The sequence below is a fragment of the Dendropsophus ebraccatus genome, chromosome 1 (genome assembly GCF_027789765.1).
Source record: "Dendropsophus ebraccatus isolate aDenEbr1 chromosome 1, aDenEbr1.pat, whole genome shotgun sequence".
NCBI lineage: Eukaryota > Metazoa > Chordata > Amphibia > Anura > Hylidae > Dendropsophus > Dendropsophus ebraccatus.
Genome location: NC_091454.1, coordinates 206,596,308 through 206,621,057, shown reverse-complemented (window position 1 = coordinate 206,621,057; position 24,750 = coordinate 206,596,308). Strand labels below are relative to the sequence as shown.

General features: G+C 42.4%; 1 protein-coding gene across 1 annotated transcript; it reads left to right on the top strand.

Moving 5' to 3' along the window:
• The first annotated feature begins 2,512 nt into the window (after window positions 1-2,512).
• LOC138771128 (C-type lectin domain family 2 member D3-like) lies at window positions 2,513-12,411 on the top strand. The gene is made up of 8 exons (XM_069950616.1): window positions 2,513-2,582; window positions 3,833-3,913; window positions 4,781-4,888; window positions 6,873-6,914; window positions 7,669-7,710; window positions 8,218-8,271; window positions 9,703-9,857; window positions 12,295-12,411. Exons 1-8 carry the CDS (start codon window positions 2,534-2,536, stop codon window positions 12,409-12,411), a joined length of 648 nt encoding a protein of 215 aa, XP_069806717.1. The 5' UTR covers window positions 2,513-2,533.
• Window positions 12,412-24,750: the final 12,339 nt, after the last annotated feature.

Below are 24,750 nucleotides of genomic sequence, written 5' to 3'. Positions count from 1 at the left end.
TTGGTAGGTAAGAATAGTGACATAGAAGAAGGTTTGGTAGGTAAGGATAGTGACATAGGAGAAGGTTTGGTGGGTAAGGATAGTGACATAGGAGAAGGTTTGGTAGGTAAGGATAGTGATAGAGGAGAAGGTTTGGTAAGTAAGGAAAGAGACATAGAAGAAGGTTTGATAGATAAGGAAAGAGACATAGAAGAAGGTTTGGTAGGTAAGGACAGTGACATAGGAGAAGGTTTGTTAGGTAAGGTTAGTGACATACAGTAGGAGAAGGTTTAGTAGGTAAGGATAGTGACAGGAGAAGGTGTGGTAGGTAAGGTTAGGGACATAGGAGAAGGTTTGGTAGGTAAGGTCAGTGACATAGGAGAAGGTTTGGTAGGTAAGGATAGTGACATAGGAGAAGGTTTGGTAGGTAAGGATAGTGATATAGGAGAAGTTTTGGTAGGTATGGTTAGTGACAGGAGAAGGTTTGGTAGGTTAGGATAGTGACATAGGAGAAGGTTTGGTAGGTTAGGATAGTGACATAGGAGAAGGTTTGGTAGGTAAGGATAGTGACATAGGAGGTTTGGTAGGTAAGGATAGTGACATAGGAGATTTGGTAGGTAGGGTTAATGACATAGGAGAGGGTTTGGTACGTACGGATAGTGACATAGTAGAGGGTTTGGTAGGTAAGGTTAGTGACATAGGAGAAGATTTGGTAGGTATGGATAGTGACATAGGAGAAGGTTTGGTAGGTAAGGATAGTGACATAGGAGAAGCTTTGGTTGGTAAGGATAGTGAAATAGGAGAAGGTTTGGTAGGTTAGGTTAGTGACATAGGAGAAGGTTTGGTAGGTAAGGTTAGTGACATAGGAGGAAGTTTGGTAGGTAAGGTTAGTGACATAGGAGAAGGTTTGGTAGGTAAGGATAGTGATATAGGAGAAGGTTTGGTAGGTAAGGTTAGTGATATAGGAGAAGGTTTGGTAGGTAAGGATAGTGACAAAGGAGAAGGTTTGGTACGTAAGGTTAGTGATATAGGAGAAGGTTTGGTAGGTTAGGATAGTGACATAGGAGAAGGTTTGGTAGGTAAGGATAGTGACATAGGAGGTTTGGTAGGTAAGGATAGTGACATAGGAGAAGGTTTGGTAGGTAAGGTAAGTGACAGGAGAAGGTTTGGTAGGTAAGGTTAGTGACATAGGAGAAGGTTTGGTAGCTATAAGGTTAGTGACATAGGAGAAGGTTTGGTAAGTAAGGATAGTAACAGGAGATGTTTGGTAGGTAAGGTAAGTGACAGGAGAAGGTTTGGTAGGTAAGGTTAGTGACATAGGAGAAGGTTTGGTAGGTAAGGATAGTGACATAGGAGAAGGTTCGGTAGGTAAGGTAGTGACATAGGAGAAGGTTTGGTAGGTAAGGTTAGTGACATAAAAGCAGTTTTGGTAGGTATGGTTAGTGACATAGGAGAAGGTTTGGTGGGTTAGGATAGTGACATAGGAGAAGGTTTGGTAGGTAAGGATAGTGACATAGGAGAAGGTTTGGTAGGTAAGGTTAGTGACATAGGAGGAAGTTTGGTAGGTAAGGATGGTGACATAGGAGAAGGTTTGGTAGGTAAGGATAGTGACATAGGAGAAGGTTTGGTAGGTAAGATTAGTGACATAGGAGAAGGTTTGGTAGCTATAAGGTTAGTGACATAGGAGAAGGTGTGGTAGGTAAGGATGGTAACATAGGAGAAGGTTGGGTAGGTCAGGATAGTGACATAGGAGGAGGTTTGGTAGGTAAGGTTAGTGAAATAGGAGAGGGATTGGTAGGTAAGGATAGTGACATAGGAGATTTGGTAGGTAAGGTTAGTGACATAGGAGAAGGTTTGGTAGGTAAGGATAGTGACATAGGAGAAGGTTTGGTAGGTAAGGATAGTGACATAGGAGAAGGTTTGGTAGGTAAGGTTACTGACATAGGAGAAGGTTTGGTAGGTAAGGATAGTGACATAGGTGAAGGTTTGGTAGGTAAGGATAGTGACATAGGAGAAGGTTTGGTAGGTAAGGTTAGTGACATAGAAGCAGTTTTGGTAGGTATGGATAGTGACATAGGAGAAGGTTTGGTAGGTAAGGATAGTGACATAGGTGAAGGTTTGGTAGGTAAGGATAGTGACATAGGAGAAGGTTTGGTAGGTAAGGTTAGTGACATAGAAGCAGTTTTGGTAGGTATGGATAGTGACATAGGAGAAGGTTTGGTAGGTAAGGATAGTGACATAGGAGAAGGTTTGGTAGGTAAGGATAGTGACATAGGAGGTTTTAATTTTCATTTTTCTAATACTATACTATACTAATACTATATTATACTATACTAATACTATACAATATCTAATACTAATACTAATACTATACAATAACTGCAGGAAGTTTGGTTAACCATACACTGACAGACACGCACTTCCTTTTTCTATGTGGTCTTCTATGTTATTCGGATATGTATATTTTACATGTAGAGGGGACACTTGATGCTGTCCAGGACATAAAGTAACATTTCTTAAGAATACAGCACAGGACTCCACATCTGACCTAACTATGGGAAATAGCGAAATGAAGAATACTCAAGATCATAAAAGAAGGAAAGGTAAATAATACCCAGCCAAAATATAGATATAAGAATAATAATCTTCAATTAATGGCCAAACTGAACTAAAAAGCATTCTATCACTATTTTAAAGGACTTTTCCATCTTGCTAAATAACAGGGCAGGAGCCGATCCCGGAGTATTTACAGGGGTTGCCTGGGAATAATTCATACTTAGCAATGCTCCCGGGGCTGTGGTGAGCATGTCAGTAATATATACTTACCTGTCCCACTCCTCCATCGCTGCTGGATTCCAGGCCGCTCTCTCTGTGTAATGTCAATGTTTTCATAACATCTTCTGATGTCCTGTTTCCATTGGAAATGGCCATTTTTAATGGGAACGATACCTCATCGGATGTTATGAAAACACTGATAGCAGGGCGGCCCTGGATCAGGCAGCGACAGGGGAGCGGGACTAGGTAAGTATACATGTTTTTTCCTCCTCTTGTTTAAAAGGCCGTAGCTCTTGTATTTTTTTTTACCTACAGACCCACATGAGCCCTTATTGTTTGAGCCACTTATTGCACTTTGCAATGGCAGACTTAATTTTTGCATAAAATATAATTTTATAAAATATGCTGGAAAACCGTGAAACAAAATATTTGTGGAGTAACATTGAAAACAAAATGCATTTTTTTTTTAAATTGGGGTGGGGGGATTGGTTGGGTTTACGCCATTCAGCCGAGGGTAAAAGTGACATGTTTTCTACGTTCCTCAAGTCGGTATAATTACAATGATATGTAACTTGCATAACTTTTATTTTATGTGACAGGTTAAGTTCACACAACATGAAAATTCATTAAACAACGTCTGTAGTTGCAGTTTTGCAACAATGGACGTTATTTAAAGAATTAGCCGATCGTATTGAAGTCTTTGGAAACCCGGCCAGATTGTATACAAACTGTATACACTCCGGACGGGATTCCAAGTGGCCGTGCAAAAAAGTGACACGTAAGTTTTGTGTGGCTGTTATTCATTGAATAGCGGCTGCATAAGACTGACAGAACAGACAATGTAAAGTGAGGCTTCGGGCACACTTTACATTGTCTGCTATGGTTAATTGGAATGCAGGAACACCCGAACGTGCCCACATTCCAATTAATAAGAAATAAAGTTCATTAGGTCGGTACTGCAGTACCAGCCGGGATGAACTTAACAGACAGCGGCCGTTCTGTATGTGAACCTGGCCTTAGAACGTTTTGGAAAATAAATGAAAATGTGATATTTTTCTACTAATGTCTCTAATTTCAGATACCTATACTAATGATGATTTGTATGTGAATACAAATAAACGGAAAAAAAACAAAGAAGGACGTCCTGGAGCTGACAAAGGTACAAGGAGGGGCAACTAAACTACTAAGGGGAATGGAGCATCTTAGTTATTACGATAGAGTAAAGCAATTACAGTTGTTTAGTCTTGAGAATACGAGGATGATCAACTTATATAAATAGATGTTCCAGGTAAAAAAAAAAACAACAAAAGACAAGGGGGCACTGCCTCCATCCGGAGGAAAAAAAAAATAAAAATTTCCGGAAGCAACAAGCCTTCTTTACCATGAGAGCTGTGAATCTGTGGAACAGTCTACCCCACAAACCCCATGGAAGGCTTCAAAACAAAATAACACTATGCATAGTGCAGCATAATGATATAATATTTACAACCAGTACGTGAAGAGCTCCCCCTAGTGGTTCTTGTGGACATCCAGATTGTAATCTTTTCACTTCATTTAGGGGATTTGGAGCTCTATATGAGAAACATAAGCCTACCCATTATAAAGATGTCATTCCATGAGCAGTTTATCCTAGGCTGTGCTTGAAGTATAAGAAAGGGTCTTTACAGTCTATCCCGAGTTCAGCTAGGACAGTGTGAGGTAAAAGGGAGCGGCTACTGTAAAAGCCCCATCTCTGTAACTGGATCAAAATGTTTGGATTTGTTTTAAAGCTGGGAATCTATGATGTAGTCTGAGATATGAGCACACTATATATTTTTACACTAAACAATGGCCGTTGTTGCAGTTTGCAACAACGGCCGTTGTTTAATGACAGTGTACGATAATAATAATACTAATAATCCCCAGCTGTTTGTCAATAAATGTAGGTGATTAATGTAAATAAAACGTAACCAATAATAAAGGGCTCATTTCTGTATAATATTGTAAATTATCAGTTACTATCATGATTTTTCTTCTTCACTTCTAGAGTCCACCAGCAACATCATAAAAGTTCGGGTAATTCTAGCGACTCTGATCCTTCTTATTATCCTGGTCATCATTTTGATTGTCATCACAAGCTTCATGGTAAAATACTGTGAGTGTTGGTTACTATTGATTATTTATTTTTATCATTGTTCCTGTTATTACTGTTATTTACTATAATTATTTATTACAGGGTAGATTAGAGGGAGACTTGAAATACTCCAGCCCTTTACTTCCTCCCTGCTGATATTAGCTTCAGGAACAGAGGGAGGTATGGGTAGGGGTAAATACTAGAAATGAGTAAACTTTTCACAACTTTAATGTAAAGGTTCATCTGAACCGAACTTTAAATGAACCGCACTAAAACAGCTAAAAGATTGCAGGCTTTTAGCTGTTTTAGTGCAGTTCCAAAAGTTCGCTCATCGTACTTACTTGTCCGTGCTCCCCTGGTGTCTTTTTTCTTTGGTCCCACCCCTTCTTCTCCAGTGGCAACCCGCTCAGCCAATCACTGTCTGACTGGGACAGGACAGCACAATGGCCAGTGATTGGCTGAGCGGGGTGTCACTCTACAGTCTTCTGAAGAAACCGGAGACCAACAAGAGAACAACGGGGGAGTGCGGACAGGTGAGAAAATGATTTATTTATTTTTAGCTGTGTGACTCCATCTTCCCAAACTTTGCAAAACGTTCTGCCAGTAGTTCTGTAAAATGCTGCCCATGTAATTAAACCTGGCCATGCTGAGGCATCCTTTCTGACATATACTAGGGTATGCTAAGCCAGTAACTGTCTACCGGATATCATGTACTCATATGGACACCACCACTGGTATCAGCTTCATTTAAGTGAATACTAAACATTGACCATGGATAAAGTCTTACAAAGAAATTTTACAACCTGAACTACAGAAACTCAGAATCCCCCCCCCATACCGATCTCCACCAACATGACATGTAAAACTATAAGGTTCTGTGGTGAGCCCCCGGAGGATGTTATAGCGGTGGGATGGCAGGTCACTTGCTAGATGGAAGTGTGACGCCACTACTGTGGTGGATGGCCGAAATACAGCCGGACCTTTGGGTTTTGTCACATGCGGCCAGTGCCTGAGGTAGCGTAGTAGAGAGGAGGATGCCGTGAGAGTCCCAACCCATGTAGCAATGTGCTCTGTTGGGATGTTGGAGTGTATAGAAGAATAATTTTAGAAGAAGAAGAAGACAACTTGTGCCCGCATATTGTTTTTCCTATAGTCTTCACACCACCTTATGCCCACTAGCATTGGCTGAATCGTACTAATGGGTGACACAGGCCCCAGACCTAGTTTCCTGGGATAAGCAGAGTGCTGAGGGTTTCCTGCTGACACCCGCATTGCGAGACGGAGTTCATAGACTTTCCAGTAACTTTGCTCCTCCCGGATCAGTTCCTAGCTCTTTGGCTTTTTAGTGGATACTGTCCTGCACTGTGGGTACTCCTAGTCCTCGGTGTGGGTTAAGATGATCTGTTGGCTAGTCCTCTCTTGAAGGGTTTAGCACTGCATCACGCAGCGTGCAGGTACTTCAAGAAAGAATTTTGTAATAGGGCACTGTCCTGCATCCTAACTGTGCAGGGTACTGACTAAGTTTAGGACTTTTTTGCAGAGAGGACCTGGCAGGGGGCCAGGGCCCAGGTAGAACCACTGTGGAGAGCTATCTGAGCTGCATCCTTTCTCCACCAAGCTCAACTAAGACTTCTCCTTCACCCAAGGGACTAACTTCCTAACCAGCGAGTAAGGTGCGCTGTGAATGGGTGGAAAGAGGGCAACAGAAGAGTAGAAAGGGAAGAGGTGATAGTACAGAAGACAGTAAATATCCTACTGGCTCACAGAATCTGGTACACATAAACAAAGTAACCCTTTGAGACACTTCAGCTGTGCAGCTTCCGAACTTCAATATGCAATACAGCGACTATTGGTCATCTTTAGTAATACTTTGGCTGCAATAAAACCACAAAAAGTACAGACTTTTACAAAGGGTGTGAATAATAGTAACATGCCTAGTAGGACACCACAATTATACTGTATAATAAACTAATATTGTCTCACAAATCTGCTATGTATTCCATAGATTTGGCAATGAGTGAAGAGATGTCCCATCTAAAGAATCATAGTAAGTGTCCTCCCAGCAAAGACTGTATTCCTTACTGTATTCCATAGTATCACATCCTCTCTGATAGGGGTAATTGGTGCAGGTAGCCCCCTGGATGATGTCTGTATATTTGAATAGGCCATGTGCACAGGGGTTGTTCTAATCAATAGCAGCACTCCTCTCCATGGGTCCCATCCAGATGACTACTACACATTGACTATGGAAAAAGCCAAGTTCTGAGTCTGCTGCCTTCTGCTGAAGACATAGTAAACTGTGTCTGAGCTGTTCTCTCCGTGTCCACTCTGAACTCTCTCTGGCTGGCTGTCACTGCACTCTGTGATGCCTGCTGGCCCCTCTGAGGTCAAATTGCTGGTGACCTCACTGGGATTAACCCTCCCAATAAGCAAGAAAGAAAAAGGTTGTGTACCTACAGAGGCTGCACTCAATGTCAATGTTACAAAATAGATTTTACTAGTTCACAAAAAAAAACAAAAAAACAAGGCAACTGAAATAGGGCCATATCATAGTATAGATGAACAACTCTATGTGCAAAATCAGCTGTCCCTGGACCCCACGCATTCCATTGCTCTTGGCAACTTCTTCAGGACACTCTGTCTTTAGCAGAAAGCAGCAGACTGAGAACTCAGGAAGGAGACTGATAAGATTATAACAAGTATGGAGCAGGAAGGTCTCCAGGAAGGAGCAATTATTTAACATGTATTTCACCTAACCAGATAAACCCTTTAAACTGTCTTCTCTCAAATATATTCTCTAGACTTGTCAGTGATTGAAGAGATGTTACATCTGAAGAATCATAGTAAGTGTCCTCCACATCACAGACTATATTCCTCAGTGTATTTATTTGTTTCACATGTATAAAGTCTGGCAAGGAATGGTGTCACTTCCATATTCAGTGATGTCAGGCAAAGGAGAAAAATCTAGTGGGAGAATCAGAGGGTGGTAGATGCATAATAAAAATGTCATACTGACCAATCTTGCCCCTGCAGTGCAGCGTCACCACTCATGATCCCCACAGCCCCACTCTGTAATGCCTGCTCAGCCAATTAGTGACTAAGGCGGGACACTGCTGTATTGGCTGAAAGGGTAGTTCCTGTGAGGCCTTGACTAAACAGGAACTTGGGAGATTCAGGAGACCAGATGCTGTGCTGCAGAGGCATAGGGGTGGGTAAGTATGACTTTTTTTTTTATTATGTGCTTTAATTTAGGATATCTAGAGGGGCTTCTTTTCATGAAGTTTATCAACATACAGCACTGTTTTTGTATTGTAGTTGTATTAAAATATATCTGCATTTATTTCCTGTAGACGATCAACAACAGAAGGCCCTTGAAAGTGTCAAGACTTTCAAAATGGATTTTGGTGGGTCCTACAGAAGATTCTCAACAATTTTACTTATAATTTTCACTATTAACTATTTGAAAAATAAAATCTCTTGTGGCCGGAGGCAGAATACTGCCTGCAGCCATAAGATTGACTGACAGAGCAGAGAGCCAATGACTGCTTGCTCTGTCAATCCACTGTATTTAACTATAAGGGACTATTAGGAGCCCTTATGGTTAAATAACATAGGTGCAGGAGCAGACTATATTCTGCTTAACCTCTTATCTATTGCAGTGTGTAAGTGACACAAACTTTGTTGCTTTAGGTTACCGCATCAGCATGCATGCAGCCTGCACATTGTGGTTAGGGGGTGTTTAATGAAGGCCCAAGGTGGCTGAACAATCCAGGCCTAGACTACGCTTTTGGCATCGATTCAGTGTCTGAATTACTGAATTGTATGTTTCCTTTGTCTGAACTCTGTCTTATGTTAGTTCTTGCTGTGTGGTGATCGACAGGTTTTCACCACACCCATCTGGGTTCTTTTGCTAGCTCTAGTCCTGGGCTGCCGATAGTTTAGACTGATAGGTGATAGACAGTTGCCTTCACCACTCCCCTCCCCTCCCTGCCAGTCTTTGTTCTGTGTGGTTTAGATGTCAAAGGGCTAAGAGGTTCCCTTGTGTTCTGGGACCTTGCTTGCAATAGTCTTGTAGCTTGGGCTGGGGTTTATATACTGGATTGGATTAGTTGGAATTCTGACCTCTTTACCTGTCCTGACCTTTGTTTTTACCTGCTATTTTTGTACTATTCTGCTATCTCCGTTTTGACCTGTATCATCCTGAGCATTCTTTATTGTGTTTGTCCGTCTTGTCTCGTTCTGTGTTTCAGTTACCCAGCATAGGAAATGACCCCCAGTCTTCGCTTGCAGCCTAGCACAAGAACCAGTGTCGGACTGGGGTATCTGGGGCCCACCAGAGGAAATGATGCTGGGGGCCCACCAATGAAGAACCAGTGAGAAACGACATGTCAGTCAGTGTTAGTTCAGGTTGTAAAGCTGGGGGCCTACCGGATCATCCGGTCCTCTGGTGGGCCAGTCAGACACTGACAAAAACGACAAGTAGGCAGGGACAGTCTTGGAAGGCCTAGCGCTAGGGCTTCCTGTCTTTGAATCAAGTCCCTTACATACTGGCTGAGAAATAGGAGTGTTACTTTGCCCTTAGGAGATGTCACAGCAGTATGAAATACCCATAAAACTACTTTATTGACAAAGGTAAAAAAACTTTTATATGAAATTCTGACCCCACTGACGTAAGGACACTAGACCACCCAAGCCTCACAGAGAAAATAAGGCACAATGAATTCTGCACACAAATTTATCCAACATGGCCAGATTTCCCCAGAAATATTAGATATTGCACTGCTATCTGCCATATTTCTATTACTGCCTAACTGCTGTATATTCTGTTTGCATAGGGAATATCCTCCCCTCATGTTCTGATGATGGCTGGTATACAAATGGATGCTCATATTACTACGTGTCTGAGGAAACAAAAACCTGGGATGAGGCCCGAGATAAATGCTCTCAAATGAAATCTGTTCTTGTAATGATAAAGGACAAGGCTGAAGCGGTAAGAACTGTATAGAGGAAACGAGAATCACCTACAGTTATCCTTTCTAATACAAAGTAACAGCAATAGTATCTGAAAATAATCTCCAATAAATGGAAATAAAATACAATTACTTCCATTCAGCACATCACTCAAGAAGTATACAGGTTAAAGGGGAACTATCAGCTGGTTACACAAATCTAACCTGCTAATAGCCTCTTACTACCTTCCTCCTTGGCGTCAGTCCCGCACTGTTAGTCATGGTAAATTTTAATGATAATCAATGGAGGGGGTAGGCTGGATGATGCGTCAGTGCTCCTAAAGTTTCTCCAGAGCAGAATTTATTCCAACTTACAGCGCGGGACCGGCGCCAAGGAGTAAGGTAAGACCTTACTCCTCAGCGTTCCCGGCACTATAGGGGACTATTAGCAGGTTAGATGAATCTAACTTGAGAATAGTTCCCCTTTAAAGAAGCACCCAGGAAAACTTCCTGCTTATATAGCGCAGCATAGGCTGCTATTACAGAATCATTTAGACATAAGAGAAACAGATCACTGATCTCAGGGAGACCAGCCAAAAATTACACTGCTGGCTGCTAGTTAAAGCGCTCAACGCAGTGAAATCCTAGGTGCGTTGCGCCCTTGGGAAACATGAATATGCAAAAAGAAGAGCCTGTGGAGCAGTTAAATGAGGCTCCACAGGATCGTTTTTTGCATAATCCCATCTAGCCAGAATCCTGCTCCACACTGATGAGGGGCAACACCCCGAAACAGCTGTCTGTGGATTGATACCTGGCCTTGGTTTTTCCCTTGTCATTACATTGACTTATAGGGCCACTTAATTTGGTGGTTTTGGTAGTTTCCCTACAGGAGCCACCCCTTGGCTGGGTCCTTCCTGGAGGGATATCTGGCTAGTCCTGTGTTTTAAGTCTTTTAAATGAGGCTCCACTGGCTCTTTTTCCCCCCAAATCATTTAGAGGCTCTTGTAGATGTCTTGTGTATAGCTATTTTGCTGATTTCACACATGGCAGGGTTTTTTTTTTTTTTTTTTGAAAACTACCTCTGCAGTTTTTGAACCAAAGCCAGGAGTGGATCTGGCAGGTAGGAGACATATAGGTTTTTCCTTTATTTTGCTCATTACTTTAAATCCACTTTTGGTTTTGGCTGAAACAGTACCGGATTACAATATGTCCGTTTGGGCGGTAGCCCGGGGCCCTGAGCTCCTGGGGGCCCATGGCCACCCAAAAAGACTGATACTTTTAGTGGTGAAATGTCTCCTGGCTACAGTTCTGCCATGATTTGCAAAAAATCGATGCTTTTCCACAGTAATTTTGCACGAAACCTGCCCATATGTGAAACCAGCATTTTAGTTACTGTGTTGGACGGGATGTCTGCCATCTTGACTCCTGTTTCCCCTCTGATGTGGCTATCCTAATGCAACCTACATCTCCCATGATGACTCTGACTTTGCAGAGACACGGGAGTGTCATTAGAGCACCTTCTTTGAGTCAAAACTAGGTGAAGATCAAGTAACTGATCAACAACTAGAGCAGCTCTTCCTTAATTCACACTATAGAGTAATATATGAGATGCAGCTTCAGTGTCCTTACACACAGGAGGAGGGCAGATGTCATGTGGCATTCAACAGGACACACTAGAGAATCTTCCCACAGAAGAGACAGGCAGCGTGAGTCATCGGAGTTGTATTATTGTGCAGCTGATCATTGTATGGACTCCTTTACCATCACGTTTCTCCTGGTCTCTTACAAAGGGAAAGACATTCTATGTTCAATATCTCTTCCCATGGGTAGACTTACAGAGGAACAAGGAGGGTGGTGATGAATGGGCAGGGATCAGATAGGTGATGATGTAACAGGAAGTTATCAACCCATAAGAGACTGACATCCTGTCAACATAAATCATTTAATTTTCTGGTAGTCAGATTGGGGATCACATGACCCAGATAGAATATTGAAATTTATTAATGCAGCTGAGCTGGGATGAAACAGATTACACTGAAGGACTACCGGGAGTGAATTAGCTTTATATGGGGAAAAACTTGGAGTTCTTCATTAAAGGGAATCTATTACCGGTATCATGTATAATAGCCAACTTGTATGATCTTGTAACTCATGACATCCTGATTCCAATGCAGTTTTTAGTTTTAAAATTAATGATAATGAAAAATAGAGTATACAAGTGGGTTAGTATAGATCATGGGTCTCCAAACTGCGGTCCTCCAGCAGTTGCAGTACTACATTTCCCATCATGCCTGGACAGTCAAATCCAAAGCTTTAGCTGTCCGGGTATGATGGGAATTGTGGTTTTGCAACAGCTGGAGGGCCGCAGTTTGGAGATCCATGGTTTAGATGATACTTCTAGATTCCCTGTAAATATATGGGCTATCTATCCATTCATTTATCTTTCCATTAAACATTCATTGTCACTAATTTTCTTAGGATACTTTGAAAAAATTATATAACATGAACAGTAGATACTGGATCGGAATGAGACGAGACTCAAAAGAAGATCAAACCTTGAAGTGGCTGGATGGGACACAAGTCTCCTATAAGTAAGGAGACTTCATATGACAATCTAGGAGTTACATAGCAACTACACAATGTTAAAGTAATCATTTACATTCATTAGCATAATGTTCAGGTACAGAGCAAAGAGGTCCCTATAGAAAAGATTAAATTGGGACCTCCCTTGGGGTTGACACCAACACACATCTTACCACCTGACACTAGCTTACTTATTTGACCCACCATCTCCAGATCCATTGATTCTTAACTTGACTCCCCACATCCTGTGAGGCACGGATTATAACCACCCAATGTATTAAAGTGGACCTGTCATTATCTTTTTGCTGGATAAATAAAGGCGGTTTACAATAGAGCTTGTATGGAAATTACATGATAAAGCCCGGGGGGGGGGGGGGGGAGGGTTGTCCCCTCCACTGAAAAAGCCCAACAACATTTATCTCCTTATTGTAAACAGATCAGATGCTTACTTCTGGGAATAGAAGCATTAGCAGTAAGGGACTGATAGTTGCTGACTAAAGATGAGCAAACCGGGTTCGGGTTTGCTCATCTCTATCTTTTGGCATTTGATTAGCTGGGGCTGCTGAACTTGGATAAAGCTCTAAGGTTGTCTGGAAAACATGGATACAGCCAATGACTATATCCATGTTTTCCACATAGCCTTAGGGCTTTATCCAAGTTCAGCAGCCACCGCTAATCAAATGCCGAAAGTTCGGGTTCGGATGGACTCGAGCATGCTCAAGGTTCGCTCATCTCTATTGCTGACCTTTTTCAGTCCAGGGGAACACCCTGTTAGCTTTATCTCCAAATTTGCATAAAACTTTGAAGACTTATAGGAATGTAGGTGGGAGAAGCAAGCCATTGGGGCAACCCCTAAGGAAACGTAGCAAATGGGTCCTGGCCTCCAGGCCAGGCCCTGGAAAGGCACTGCAGCAGGAGCTCTCTTTACAAACCTTCTCTCAGAAAACATACTGACAGCACAGAACCCTAATCCCAATATATACTTAATCAGGGGGGGCTCTTATTGAGCAGAAAGACTAAGATAATACTCTAGGATAGGCTGGGGACCCCTGAGGTACCTAGCTCAGAGATTGGTCACAGCAAACAGTGGCATAAATAATAGAGGATACACATAAAATCATCACAGTAGACAGTTAATCTTTTTATAGCTTCTCCATCAGTCGTGCAAACAGTACAGTGAAACCAAGTGGTGGGAGCAGCATACTACAACTTCAGTCTCAGAGCATATGCACATACAAGACCGACCTATACTTGCATAGATGAAGCAGTGGACACCAGCTTTGGGACACTTCACATGCCCCTGCTTCAGTGCCGTCCACTGCACCTGTATATGTCTATGGAAGACAGAGAGGGAGGGGCATAGTCACATGCTCCTCCTTGCTCAGCCATCTTGTGGACAGGATCTCTGTTCAGCATACAGACCAGGATAACACAACCTGGAGGAGGGGGTTCTGATGTTAGCTCTACAACTTTCACAAGGTCCTCCTTGACAAAGGTGGATGCCGAAATGCGTGGGAGCACATGGCCGCTGGGACTGTATACAGGTAATGGCATTGAAGATTACATGTGTATAGCATTGGGTTGCCGTTTATTTTGTACTTGATAATTTATTTGCACTTAGGCACTTTATTTTCATTGGCGATCTATTTCATGCAGTAGTTTACATCTTGCATAGGCAGCTGTAGTATTCTATTATATATTGTTTACCATTCATGCTGCTCTATGACACTTATATACATTGTTTGTCCCATGCCATTTAGTTTATCAGTGCTGACACTTTTTTGTTTTTTTTTTATATATAGTTTTATCTAATAAAGATTCAATACAGTGATAATTTGATAGTTTGGCAATTTCTTTGTAAATAGGTGTTGTAAGACATATTGGCCTATAGCTACAGATACTAATACATACAGATTATTGATTCACCTAGCAAGTTTAGGTACTTACTGTTTAGTTATATAGCAGGTGTATCATCCAAATGTGCATTTTCTTTGTTGGTTAAAGGTACATAGGGTGCTGCTGTCAGTAAGTGCAGTGAGTACATAGGGTGCTGCTGTCAGTAAGTGCAGTGAGTACATAGGGAGCTGCTGTCAGTAAGTGCAGTGAGTACATAGGGAGCTGCTGTCAGTAAGTGCAGTGAGTACATAGGGAGCTGCTGTCAGTAAGTCCAGTGAGTACATAGGGAGCTGCTGTCAGTAAGTGCAGTGAGTACATAGGGAGCTGCTGTCAGTAAGTTTAGTGAGTACATAAGGAGCTGCTGTCAGTAAGTGCAGTGAGTACATAGGGAGCTGCTGTCAGTAAGTGCAGTGAGTACATAGGGAGCTGCTGTCAGTAAGTGCAGTGAGTACATAGGGAGCTGCTGTCAGTAAGTCCAGTGAGTACATAGGGAGCTGCTGTCAGTAAGTGCAGTGAGTACATAGGGAGCTGCTGTCAGTAAGTTTAGTGAGTACATAAGGAGCTGCTGTCAGTGAGTACACTTACTAATACTGTATACTGAACTTTTTTAAACGATAATGAAACTCTGTAGAAGAAGCTTCCTGTCATCTCAGTTTGATAAGACCTATAGATGAGGACAGATGTATCTCTTGATTGTATGTTCGATATTACATTTTTTTTTTTACATCAAAATTATTTGTTTTCTTCTCATTCATTTACAGCAACTGGGCACCAGGTAAGCCTGACAACTACCTGAATACTGAACACTGTGTAGAAACCATATCAGGACGCTGGAATGATCGAGACTGTTCTGTTAAGTTATATTATATTTGTAAAAGATAAAAATATGCTAAGACCCCTTCTATACCAAGCAGCAACAGAAGATGGAGCTCCTGGGCTCTAATAGAAAAAATCTCTACCATGTTTTGTATGTAATAGTGGTTCTAAATACCAGTGTCAGGGTGTATCTGTGACCTCCCCTGCTGCCACCATCTTCATTTTGTACAGTATTTTGGGGGTTGGGGTTGACATGAGGAATCGCCCGCTCAGACAATCAGAGGCAGGACACCACTGCACACACTGATTGGCTGAGAAGCCAATCACATGCCGACCCCTTAGGTGCTGCACTAAGTGCATGTCAGACATCAGCAGTCGCTGTAGGATTAACCAAATCTTCTGCAATTATTGTATTATTGCGTCAGTAAATTTTTTAAAATTAAAATTAAGAAATTAAGGTGAAGTGAAAAAGTATGTTTTTCTTTGAAGTCAACTGGTGTCAGAAAGTTATTTATCAGCTGCTGTATGTCCTGCAGGAAGTGATGTATTCTTTCCAGTGTGACACTGTGCTCTCTGCTGCCACCTCGGTCCATGTCAGGAACTGTTCAGAGCATTAGCAAATCCCCATAGGTATCCATCCACATACAGCTGTTTCGGGTTGTTGCCCCTCATCAGTGTGGAGAAGAATTCTGGCTAGGTGGGAGCAATGCCTTGTAAAGCCATAAGAAAAACAGATCACTGATCTCAGGGAGACCAGCCAAACGACAACACTGCCGACTGCTAGCTAAAGTGCTCAATGCAGTGAAATCCTAGGTACAGAGACAGCACCACTCTTGTCTCCAGTTTGGGTTGGGTTTGCAAGTGAATGGAGCTTAATTGTAAACCACACCTGAACTGGAGACAAGAGTTGTTTTGTCTCTGGAAGAACGTGGACTTTTTTTTAAATGCTGAATAACCCCTTTAAGCAAAAGAAGCTGAGCATAAGACAAGGGGGCATATAGCACGTTTTTCTAACCACTTTGATAAGTTTCTCTGTAAACTGTCAGGACGTGAGAAAATACCTAGAATGACAATCTCTCCAGCATGGACATACCTAAGTCCCTCGTCTGCAGTAGCCGCCCTCTTGGAGTGTTAACAGGCCTCTGGCCTGGCTAGATGCATATTTAGCAGGACTCAGACTTGACTAGGAACTGGCTGGTACTGAATTTGAGCACATGGCTCTCTCCAGCTCTACTTAAAGACTGCTAGGCAGCTCCCTATTGGTGGAGAGGAGCCAGAGGTAGCTCGACACAGTATGGACAGGAGAAGGGGGAGACTTGAGGAAGGGTTGTGATAGGCCAGGTGGAGTAGCTACCATAGAGGTAGGGTAGGCAGCTGCTATGGGGCCATCCTGTGTTCTTCTGCCTAACCCTTTACTGCAGTGTGTAAGTGACCCCAGCAACACAAAAAAGGGTTAAAAAGCACAAGACAAGGAGTTCTCTGCTTCACTTCTCTGATAACCCCTGACCTCTGTTCTCTGTAGAAAAATCTGCTCTCCATGCAGAGGTGAGGGGTTATCAGTGCACGAGCAGTGAAGCAGAGATCTCCTTGTTTTTTTTTTCCCTCTTTTTTTTGTGTTGCAGCATGTAAGTGAACATTGGGTCACTTACACTGCAGTACAGAAGGGGTTAGGAAGGAGGCAGTCTGCTCCTGCACCTATGTATTTAACATAAGGGCTCCTAATAGGCCCTTATAGTTAAATACAATGGACTGACAGAGCAAGCGGCCATTGTCTCCCTGCACTGGCAGTGACTTTTGTAGCTGAAGGCAGTATATGTATATATATATATATATATATATATATATATATATATATATGTATATATATATGCAGTGTTTTGTGCTGTGTGTAGGGGAGGGGGGCCCTGTAAAGATTTTTACTACGGGGCCACATGAATCCTAGTTACGCCCCTGGCCAAGTGGCTGGCAAACTTCCTCTCAAGCACATACAATCTGTAACATACAGTTAACCCCTTAACTTCCTGCAGAGAGTACTTTCTGTCACTGAATAGCATCAATTTACAGTACAAGGCACAGACAAATGCAGTTTTCACATCAGGAAATATGTTGTACGTAATAACTTTACTTACTAGTGAGTTCGGATATGCCGGCCACCATACACTTGAATAAACAGGAACAACTATGTGAGAATGCGTCTCATGGGCGTTAGCGGTGTAGCACAGTAGCTTACAATCTTAGAAACTATACCCACTATTTCCATATTACTGACACCTCCAGGAATATCCACCCTATTGCACACTTTTGTGTCGTCAGCAAACAGACAAACTTTACCTATCAACCCTTCTCCTATGTCACTTACAAACATATTAAAAAGAATAGGACCCAGAACAGACCCTTGTGGCACACCACTTGTAACCAGTCTCTGCTCAGAATATACACCATTAACAACAACCCTCTGATATCTCTCCTTCAGCCAACCACAAATCCACTGAACTATCCAGGGAATTGGACTAAATCCCTGGATAGTTCAGTGGATTTGTGGTTGGCTGAAGGAGAGATATCAGAGGGTTGTTGTTAATGGTGTATATTCTGAGCAGAGACTGGTTACAAGTGGTGTGCCACAAGGGTCTGTTCTGGGTCCTATTCTTTTTAATATGTTTGTAAGTGACATAGGAGAAGGGTTGATAGGTAAAGTTTGTCTGTTTGCTGACGACACAAAAGTGTGCAATAGGGTGGATATTCCTGGAGGTGTCAGTAATATGGAAAACGATTTAGCTTTGCTAGATACGTGGTCCAAACAGTGGAAATTGAAGTTCAACGTTTCCAAATGTAAAATAATGCACTTGGGGAGGAGGAATCCTCTATCCGAGTATCACATCGGCAGTACTGTGCTGGAAAAGACTTCAGAAGAGAAGGATTTAGGGGTAATGATTTCTGAAAGCCTTAAAATGAGTCACCAGTGCAACCAGGCGGTGGGGAAAGCAAATCGTATGCTGGGGTGTATAGCTAGAGGTATAACCAGTAGGAAGAGGGAGATTGTGATCCCGCTGTATAGAGCTCTGGTGAGGCCACATCTGGAATACTGTGTCCAGTTCTGGAGACCTCACCTAAAAAAGGACATTGATAAAATAGAACGGGTCCAAAGACGAGCTACAAAAATGGTGGAGGGTGTGAGGCATAAACCATATCAGGAAAGACTTAAGGATTTGAATCTGTATAGTCTGGAGGAAAGACGGGAAAGGGGGGACATGATTGAAACCTTTAAGTATGTTAAGGGACTAAATAAGGTTCAAGAGGGGAGTGTTTTTAGTAAAAAACTGAGCTCAAGAACAAGAGGACACAGTGAGAGGTTAGTTGGGGGAAAGATCAGAAGCAATGTAAGAAAATATTATTTTACTGAAAGAGTAGTAGATACCTGGAACAAACTTCCAGCAGAGGTGGTTGGTAAATCTACAATAACAGAATTTAAACACGCCTGGGATAGACATATATCTATCCTAAGATAATAAGGAAGAAAATACTAAAAGGGCGGACTAGATGGACCCAGTGGTCTTTTTCTGCCGACAATCTTCTATGTTTCTATGTTTCTATATTATCAAACCACAAAGTACAGTATAAAAAGACAAATGGGCAAATACCCTGAGAGGTGGTATCACGGGCCAAGCATTTGTTTCAATGTCCTACAGCTGCGATGTTCCTTACATGATATATTGCGGACTCTGACAGATAATAGTAACTACAGTCCTGATATTGGTCCCAGAAAGTTTGAGAGGGGGGCCCTCTTGTGAAAGTTCTGTACCAAAGATGGTGGTTGCTCCTCTTTACAACTGGATTTGACAGGGCTCCTTAGCTGACTCAGTGAACCTCTTCTCTCCCAGCAATATCCAGTCACAGGTAAGTGTAGCTGCCTTCCACAGCGGTTGGGGGATCCCAGAAGAAATATGCCTCTCGTCTATGGTGTCAGGCCTCAGTCTGCATTTATTACAGCCAGCTCTCTCATCAAAATGGCTGCCCTCATCTCCTACTTCTTCTTCCCTCAGGTCACATTTTCAAAATGTCAGTTCCGTCTCCCATGACAACAACACAGCCTTAACAACATAGGTGTACTGCAAAACAGCGACATCTTGTGGCAAAATGCAGAATGTCAGTTTGAAACAATAAATCATACATATTTCTATACACAGTTATATTTCCCTGGTTAAAGCCAATGTGGCTGTTTCACCATCTCACATAACTGTCAGAACTGCTGCACAACATGAAAAATGTCTGCTTAAATGAAATCTGTTACTAGGTTTATGCTGCCTTAAATGAGGACAGCATGCACTAGTAACAGAAATGCTGAACAGATGGGTTAATTACTTACATCATTCTGTTAAGCCGTTCTCCTAATATGCAGGAGAATAGGATTCTTGCCACACCCCTCCCTCCCTGCCCTCCAGTTGCTGACTGACAGTTGATTGCCTGTACAGAGCATAGATAGATAACTGTCAATCATCAGCTGGTGGGCAGAGTTTTCTGTTTCTCATAAACATCCAGGACTACTAAGCTCATGCACATTATGGAGCAGACGACTTATTGTCCATGTTATTCAGGCAAATATCTCTGGATCAGCTGCACAGAACTATGTAAGTGATACATCATTCTGTTCAGCTTCTCTGTCAATAGTTAATGCTACCCTTAGATAGGACAACATAAACCTACTGACAGAGTCTCTTTAAGGATAGACCAGATACCAAACAGCTTTTGGGCCTCCAGAGGATCTGACATAGGATACAGTTATGGTCGGGGGCTGGAGCCACGGTAGAATCACATTTTGGAACACTAAGGGTGGGTTCACACTACGTAATTCTCGCGGATAAACTCCGCCGACATGTCACTTCTTTCGGCGGATAGCGGAATACGCCAGCCCATAGAATGGTGTCTATGGAGCCGGCGGAAAGGTGCACGGCCGTGCGCGCGGACATACTGCGGAACTCCGCAGAGTTTATTCGCGAGAATTCCGTAGTGTGAACCCACCCTAAATGGGTAAAGGTTCATCCATACAACCTGCACTACTGTCATCAGAGAAGACTAAGTATAATTTACATCTAAAGCATAATCTTATGTGATTACATACAAAAAGTTGTGTTGTCTAAAATATTGACCATTGAACACCACCATGATACTGTGGTCCGTCCATTAGAGAAAAAACAAGACTGACTACATATCATGATAACCCGCTGTTGACCTGTGGAGAGTGATATATTGCATTATGCATTTGCAGAAGGAAACTAAAGGGGTTGAGTCATGGAGCAAAGCTTACAAAATCAGATGTGTACTCACTGTACTGATTTTAATCACTCCATGGTTTACTCTCTAAGCAGTGATCCTGCTGTTGCCAAGTAACAGTGACCACAATTTCCCACAACCCCCCTTGCTTGCAGCCTAGCTAGAGACCAATTGCAGTTGAACTGAGCATGTCTGACCTACCTTAGTGGGTTGTGTCCAAGGGCAACATGTTATGAAAGCAATGCAAGCACATGGGGGATTAGTAAGCCTATAGCTCTCACACAGGATATGTGGTGTCCCACTAGGGGTGTTACTGTTGTTCACAGCCTTAGCAAAAGTCTGTAGTTTTTGTGGTCTTATTGCAGCTAAAGTAGTATTACGAGATGACATCTAGATGTCACTGTGTTATGTATTGAAATGTGGAAGCTGCACTGCTGAAGTGTCTCAAAGGGTTAATGTATTTATGTTTACCAGAATCTGTGAATCAGTAGGATCTTTACTTTCTTCTGTTCTATCACCTCTTCTCTTTCTGCACTTCTGCTGCACTCTTTCCACCCAACCACAGCGCACGTTAGAAACTGGATAGGAAGTTAGTCCCTTGGGTGAAGGAGGAGTCTTAGACGAGATTCTGTGGAGGAAGGACGCAGACCAGATAGCTCTCCACAGTGGTCTCTAGAGTCGTTGTAGTCTTAGTCAGTGCCCCGCATGGGTAGGACGCAGGACAGTGCCCTCTTATAAACTTCTTTCTTCAGTGCCTAAACCCTGCATGATGCAGTGTTAAACCCCTTGGGAGAGGACTAGCCAATAGATCATCTTAACCCACGCCGTGGACTAGGAGAAACAACAGTGCAGAACAGTATCCACTAAAGAGCCAAAAAGCAACTGATCCGGGTGGAGCAAAGTTACTGTAACATCTAGGAACTCCATCTCGCAGCGCGAGTGTCAGCCAAAGAGCCCTCAGCGCTCTGCTCATCCCAGGTAACAAGGTCTGGGGCCTGTGTCACCTATTAGTACGGTTCAGCCAATGCTAGTGGGCATAAGGTGGTGTGAAGACTATAGTAAGGTCAATACACAGGCACAGGTTTTTCTCATTCTTCTTCTAAAAGTATTCTTCTATATACTCCAACATCCTGGCAGCGAACATTACTACTTGGGTTGAGACTCTCACGGCACCCTCCTCTCTACTACGCTACCTTAGTGCAACTTTACCAACTCTACTATAACCTACTTAGTATCACTTATCACACAAATCTGGTGGTTCTATGTTCGAGTATTTATTGGAACTTTATCAAGTGTATATCCGAGCTCATCTGTATCACCTGTTGCACATTTGCCAATACTAAATTGAGTCAATGTTATCCACGGAGTCTGTGATTATCCACTACCACCTGCACAGCATATACACTGCAACCTTGGGACATCTTTCCTTTCTGTGGGCGTCAGGTCCTACTATTTGGGAGGATCATTACACCGCTCTGGCCACCTGTGACTATATCATCTGTGACTAGACTATCCCAAGGGACCCGGTAGCAACCCAACAGGACACTGACCACAGGGGAAAAGGGTACAACTGGCCTTACTCCTTAAAAGCAGACGTGCCATCACACCTGTGTGCCCACCAGGCACTGGCGTTACGTGACAAAACCTTAAGGTCTGGCTGTATCTCGGCCATCCACCACAGGAGTAGCGTCACACTTCCATCTAGCAAGTGACCGGCCGTCCTACCGCTACAACACCTTGTACAGTGAGCTGTGGCATCCTGCGACATTTCAGAGTAAGAATAATGGTACTTTTAGCTGGGAACTAGGCGCCAAGTCATTTCAACTTCTCCCCACCTCGCTGGCTCTGATTGGTAGATCTCTCCCTACTTAGGTGAAGATAGAAGTCTATTGACCAAAACCTCAAGGGGGTGAAACCTCCGGTGATTGCCTTGTGCACGAGGTGCCCTTAGGGCCCTATTACACAGGACGATTATTGTGTGAAAAATTGTTCTATCGTTCAAATTTAAATGCTAATCGTTATGTATAATTGCAGGCAACGATCGAAAAATCGTTTGTGTGTCATTGATTGTTGATTTAGATCTAAATCTAAAATTATCATTAATCGTTCGCTAATCGAGGGGGGGGGGGGGGGGGGCTGGGGAAAGTCTTTTTAAATGCAGATAATGGCATATTTGCGTAATGAACCCAATTACACAGTTTCCTCAAATCACCTGTACTATTGATTACTGCAAAAAAAAAAAAAAATGAAATTAAACAACAGTGACACTTTTAGGTTTAGCCGATCTGTTATATGTTGTCCAATTACAGGTGCAGACGTTCTACTCTATAACCTCTCTATTCTTCCCTCTTCCTGTCACGTAACACTATATAAGATAAGGGTTTTCCGTTTAGTTCGGGGTTCTGAGTTGTGAGTGCCAAGTCCTTATCTAGTCAGGATAGTGAGAGGAGCCTTATGGTGCGTTTACACAGAGAGATTTATCTGACCAATTTTGGAAGCCAAAGCCAGGAATGGATTTGAAAAAAGTAGAAATCTCAGTCTTTCCTTTATGGCCTGTTCTCTGTTTATAATCTGTTCCTGGTTTTGACTTAAAAAATCTATCAAGTAAATCTGTTTGTGTAAACGCACCATAAGTTCTGTAAGAGAGACTGACACCACTAGTATGCAGTGCTATGCTTTAGAAGTGGGGTAACTGTCAGCTGTGTAAACCCTTGTCTATGCCTGGGATCCTTCTTAAACATCAGGACAGTCACCCTCTAAATGAGAGGAAGAGGGACTGATCCCCAGTAAGACAAAGTTGCTAAATGCCGAAGTATCTTACTGACAACGTACGTCTACTTGGGCGAATCTTCAGTGGGAGCTCAACCTAGAGACAGAGATATAAGACTCATACTACCCTACATGGCAGTCTCTGAGCTGGTAGGGCAGAAGGCCGTCATATATGCAGAGTCCTTATATACAGTATATGTGAGTATGAGGAGTTCTTCTTTCAAGTATCTACAATACAATCCTGGCAGAATATTGCACCACATTATATGTTTTTTTTTCTTTTAAGTAAAGGGTCCATGTGTACATGCAGAAAGGCAATACTGAGAATGGAGGAAAGTTTTTTTTTTTTTTTCATTTTATAAAATATATTTTTAAGGCATTAAAGACAATGAACATGTTACAATGGCAATATAAACACAATAATGATAAAATATTATTACACCAGGACCATCACCCTCCAGGGAGCTCCACCATTCTGGTTTCATCCCAGTTGATCATGGAGAAACAAGCATCCAGCTGAGAGAGTCTTCAGGGGATGGGAATGGACACAACAGATCTATTGTACATCCAACTATAGCAATGTGGACCAGTTGGCTTTTGATCATGGCATTATTATCTGGTCACTGTATAGCAATATGTATGTAGATAAAGTATTAGGCAGTGTTGCTATATGACCACCTGAGGAACGCCTGGAAAACATGGATACAGCTATAAACATGGATATAACTCTATATAACAGTCTTTGCTGGTTAAGAGGTGTAGTCCTGGCTACCGGTCTGTCTCAATACTTAGTTTGCAAAATGTTTTTCATTAAAGTGTCACTGTCATTATAACTTTCAAAATCTAAATCAACTGTAGATATAAAGCAAGTTTGCAATTTACATTCATTATTTTTTGTTGTTGTTATCATGCTGTAAAACAAGGCTGTACTTACCAGAAATCCAGGTCCAGTCTCCTGAAGGCAGATTTTCTGAGTTGTGCTCAGTAGCAGATTATAATAGGTCCGTTTCGGGTGGTAGCCCGGGGCCCTGCGCTCCTGGGGGGCCCATGGCCACCCAAAAAGACTTATACTTTCAGGGGTGTATTGTCTCCTGGCTACACTTCTGCAAAAAAATCGCTACTTTTTTACCACAATTTTGCACAAATCAGGGCATGATGACGTTATTTATCCTGTACTATGGACACCACCCTAGTGCTGCCAAAGTTACAGTGGGGTGGGGGAGTCCAACTTAGTCAACAGCCCGGGGCCTATGGTAAAGTTATTCTGCCCCTGCTTGTGCTGATTAAAAAACCAGACTAAACACATGAATTCCGGCCAGTACAGAGAGTCACGGCTCAATGTGTCCGTCAATCACATGACTGCCTTCTCTCTGTGAGCGCTCAGATGACCTGGGATACACAGGACGTCCTGTTTTCTGGAAAACAAACAAACAAATAAAAAAACTGAAAACAGGAAGTGCCGTGTTTTCCATGATAAAAAAAATAAATCATAATGAAAGTAAATTTCAAACTTGCTTTATAATCACATTTACTGTTGATTCAGATTTTGAAAGTTATAATGACAGTGACACTTTTAAGGGTTTTTCCAGTTACACCTATTGA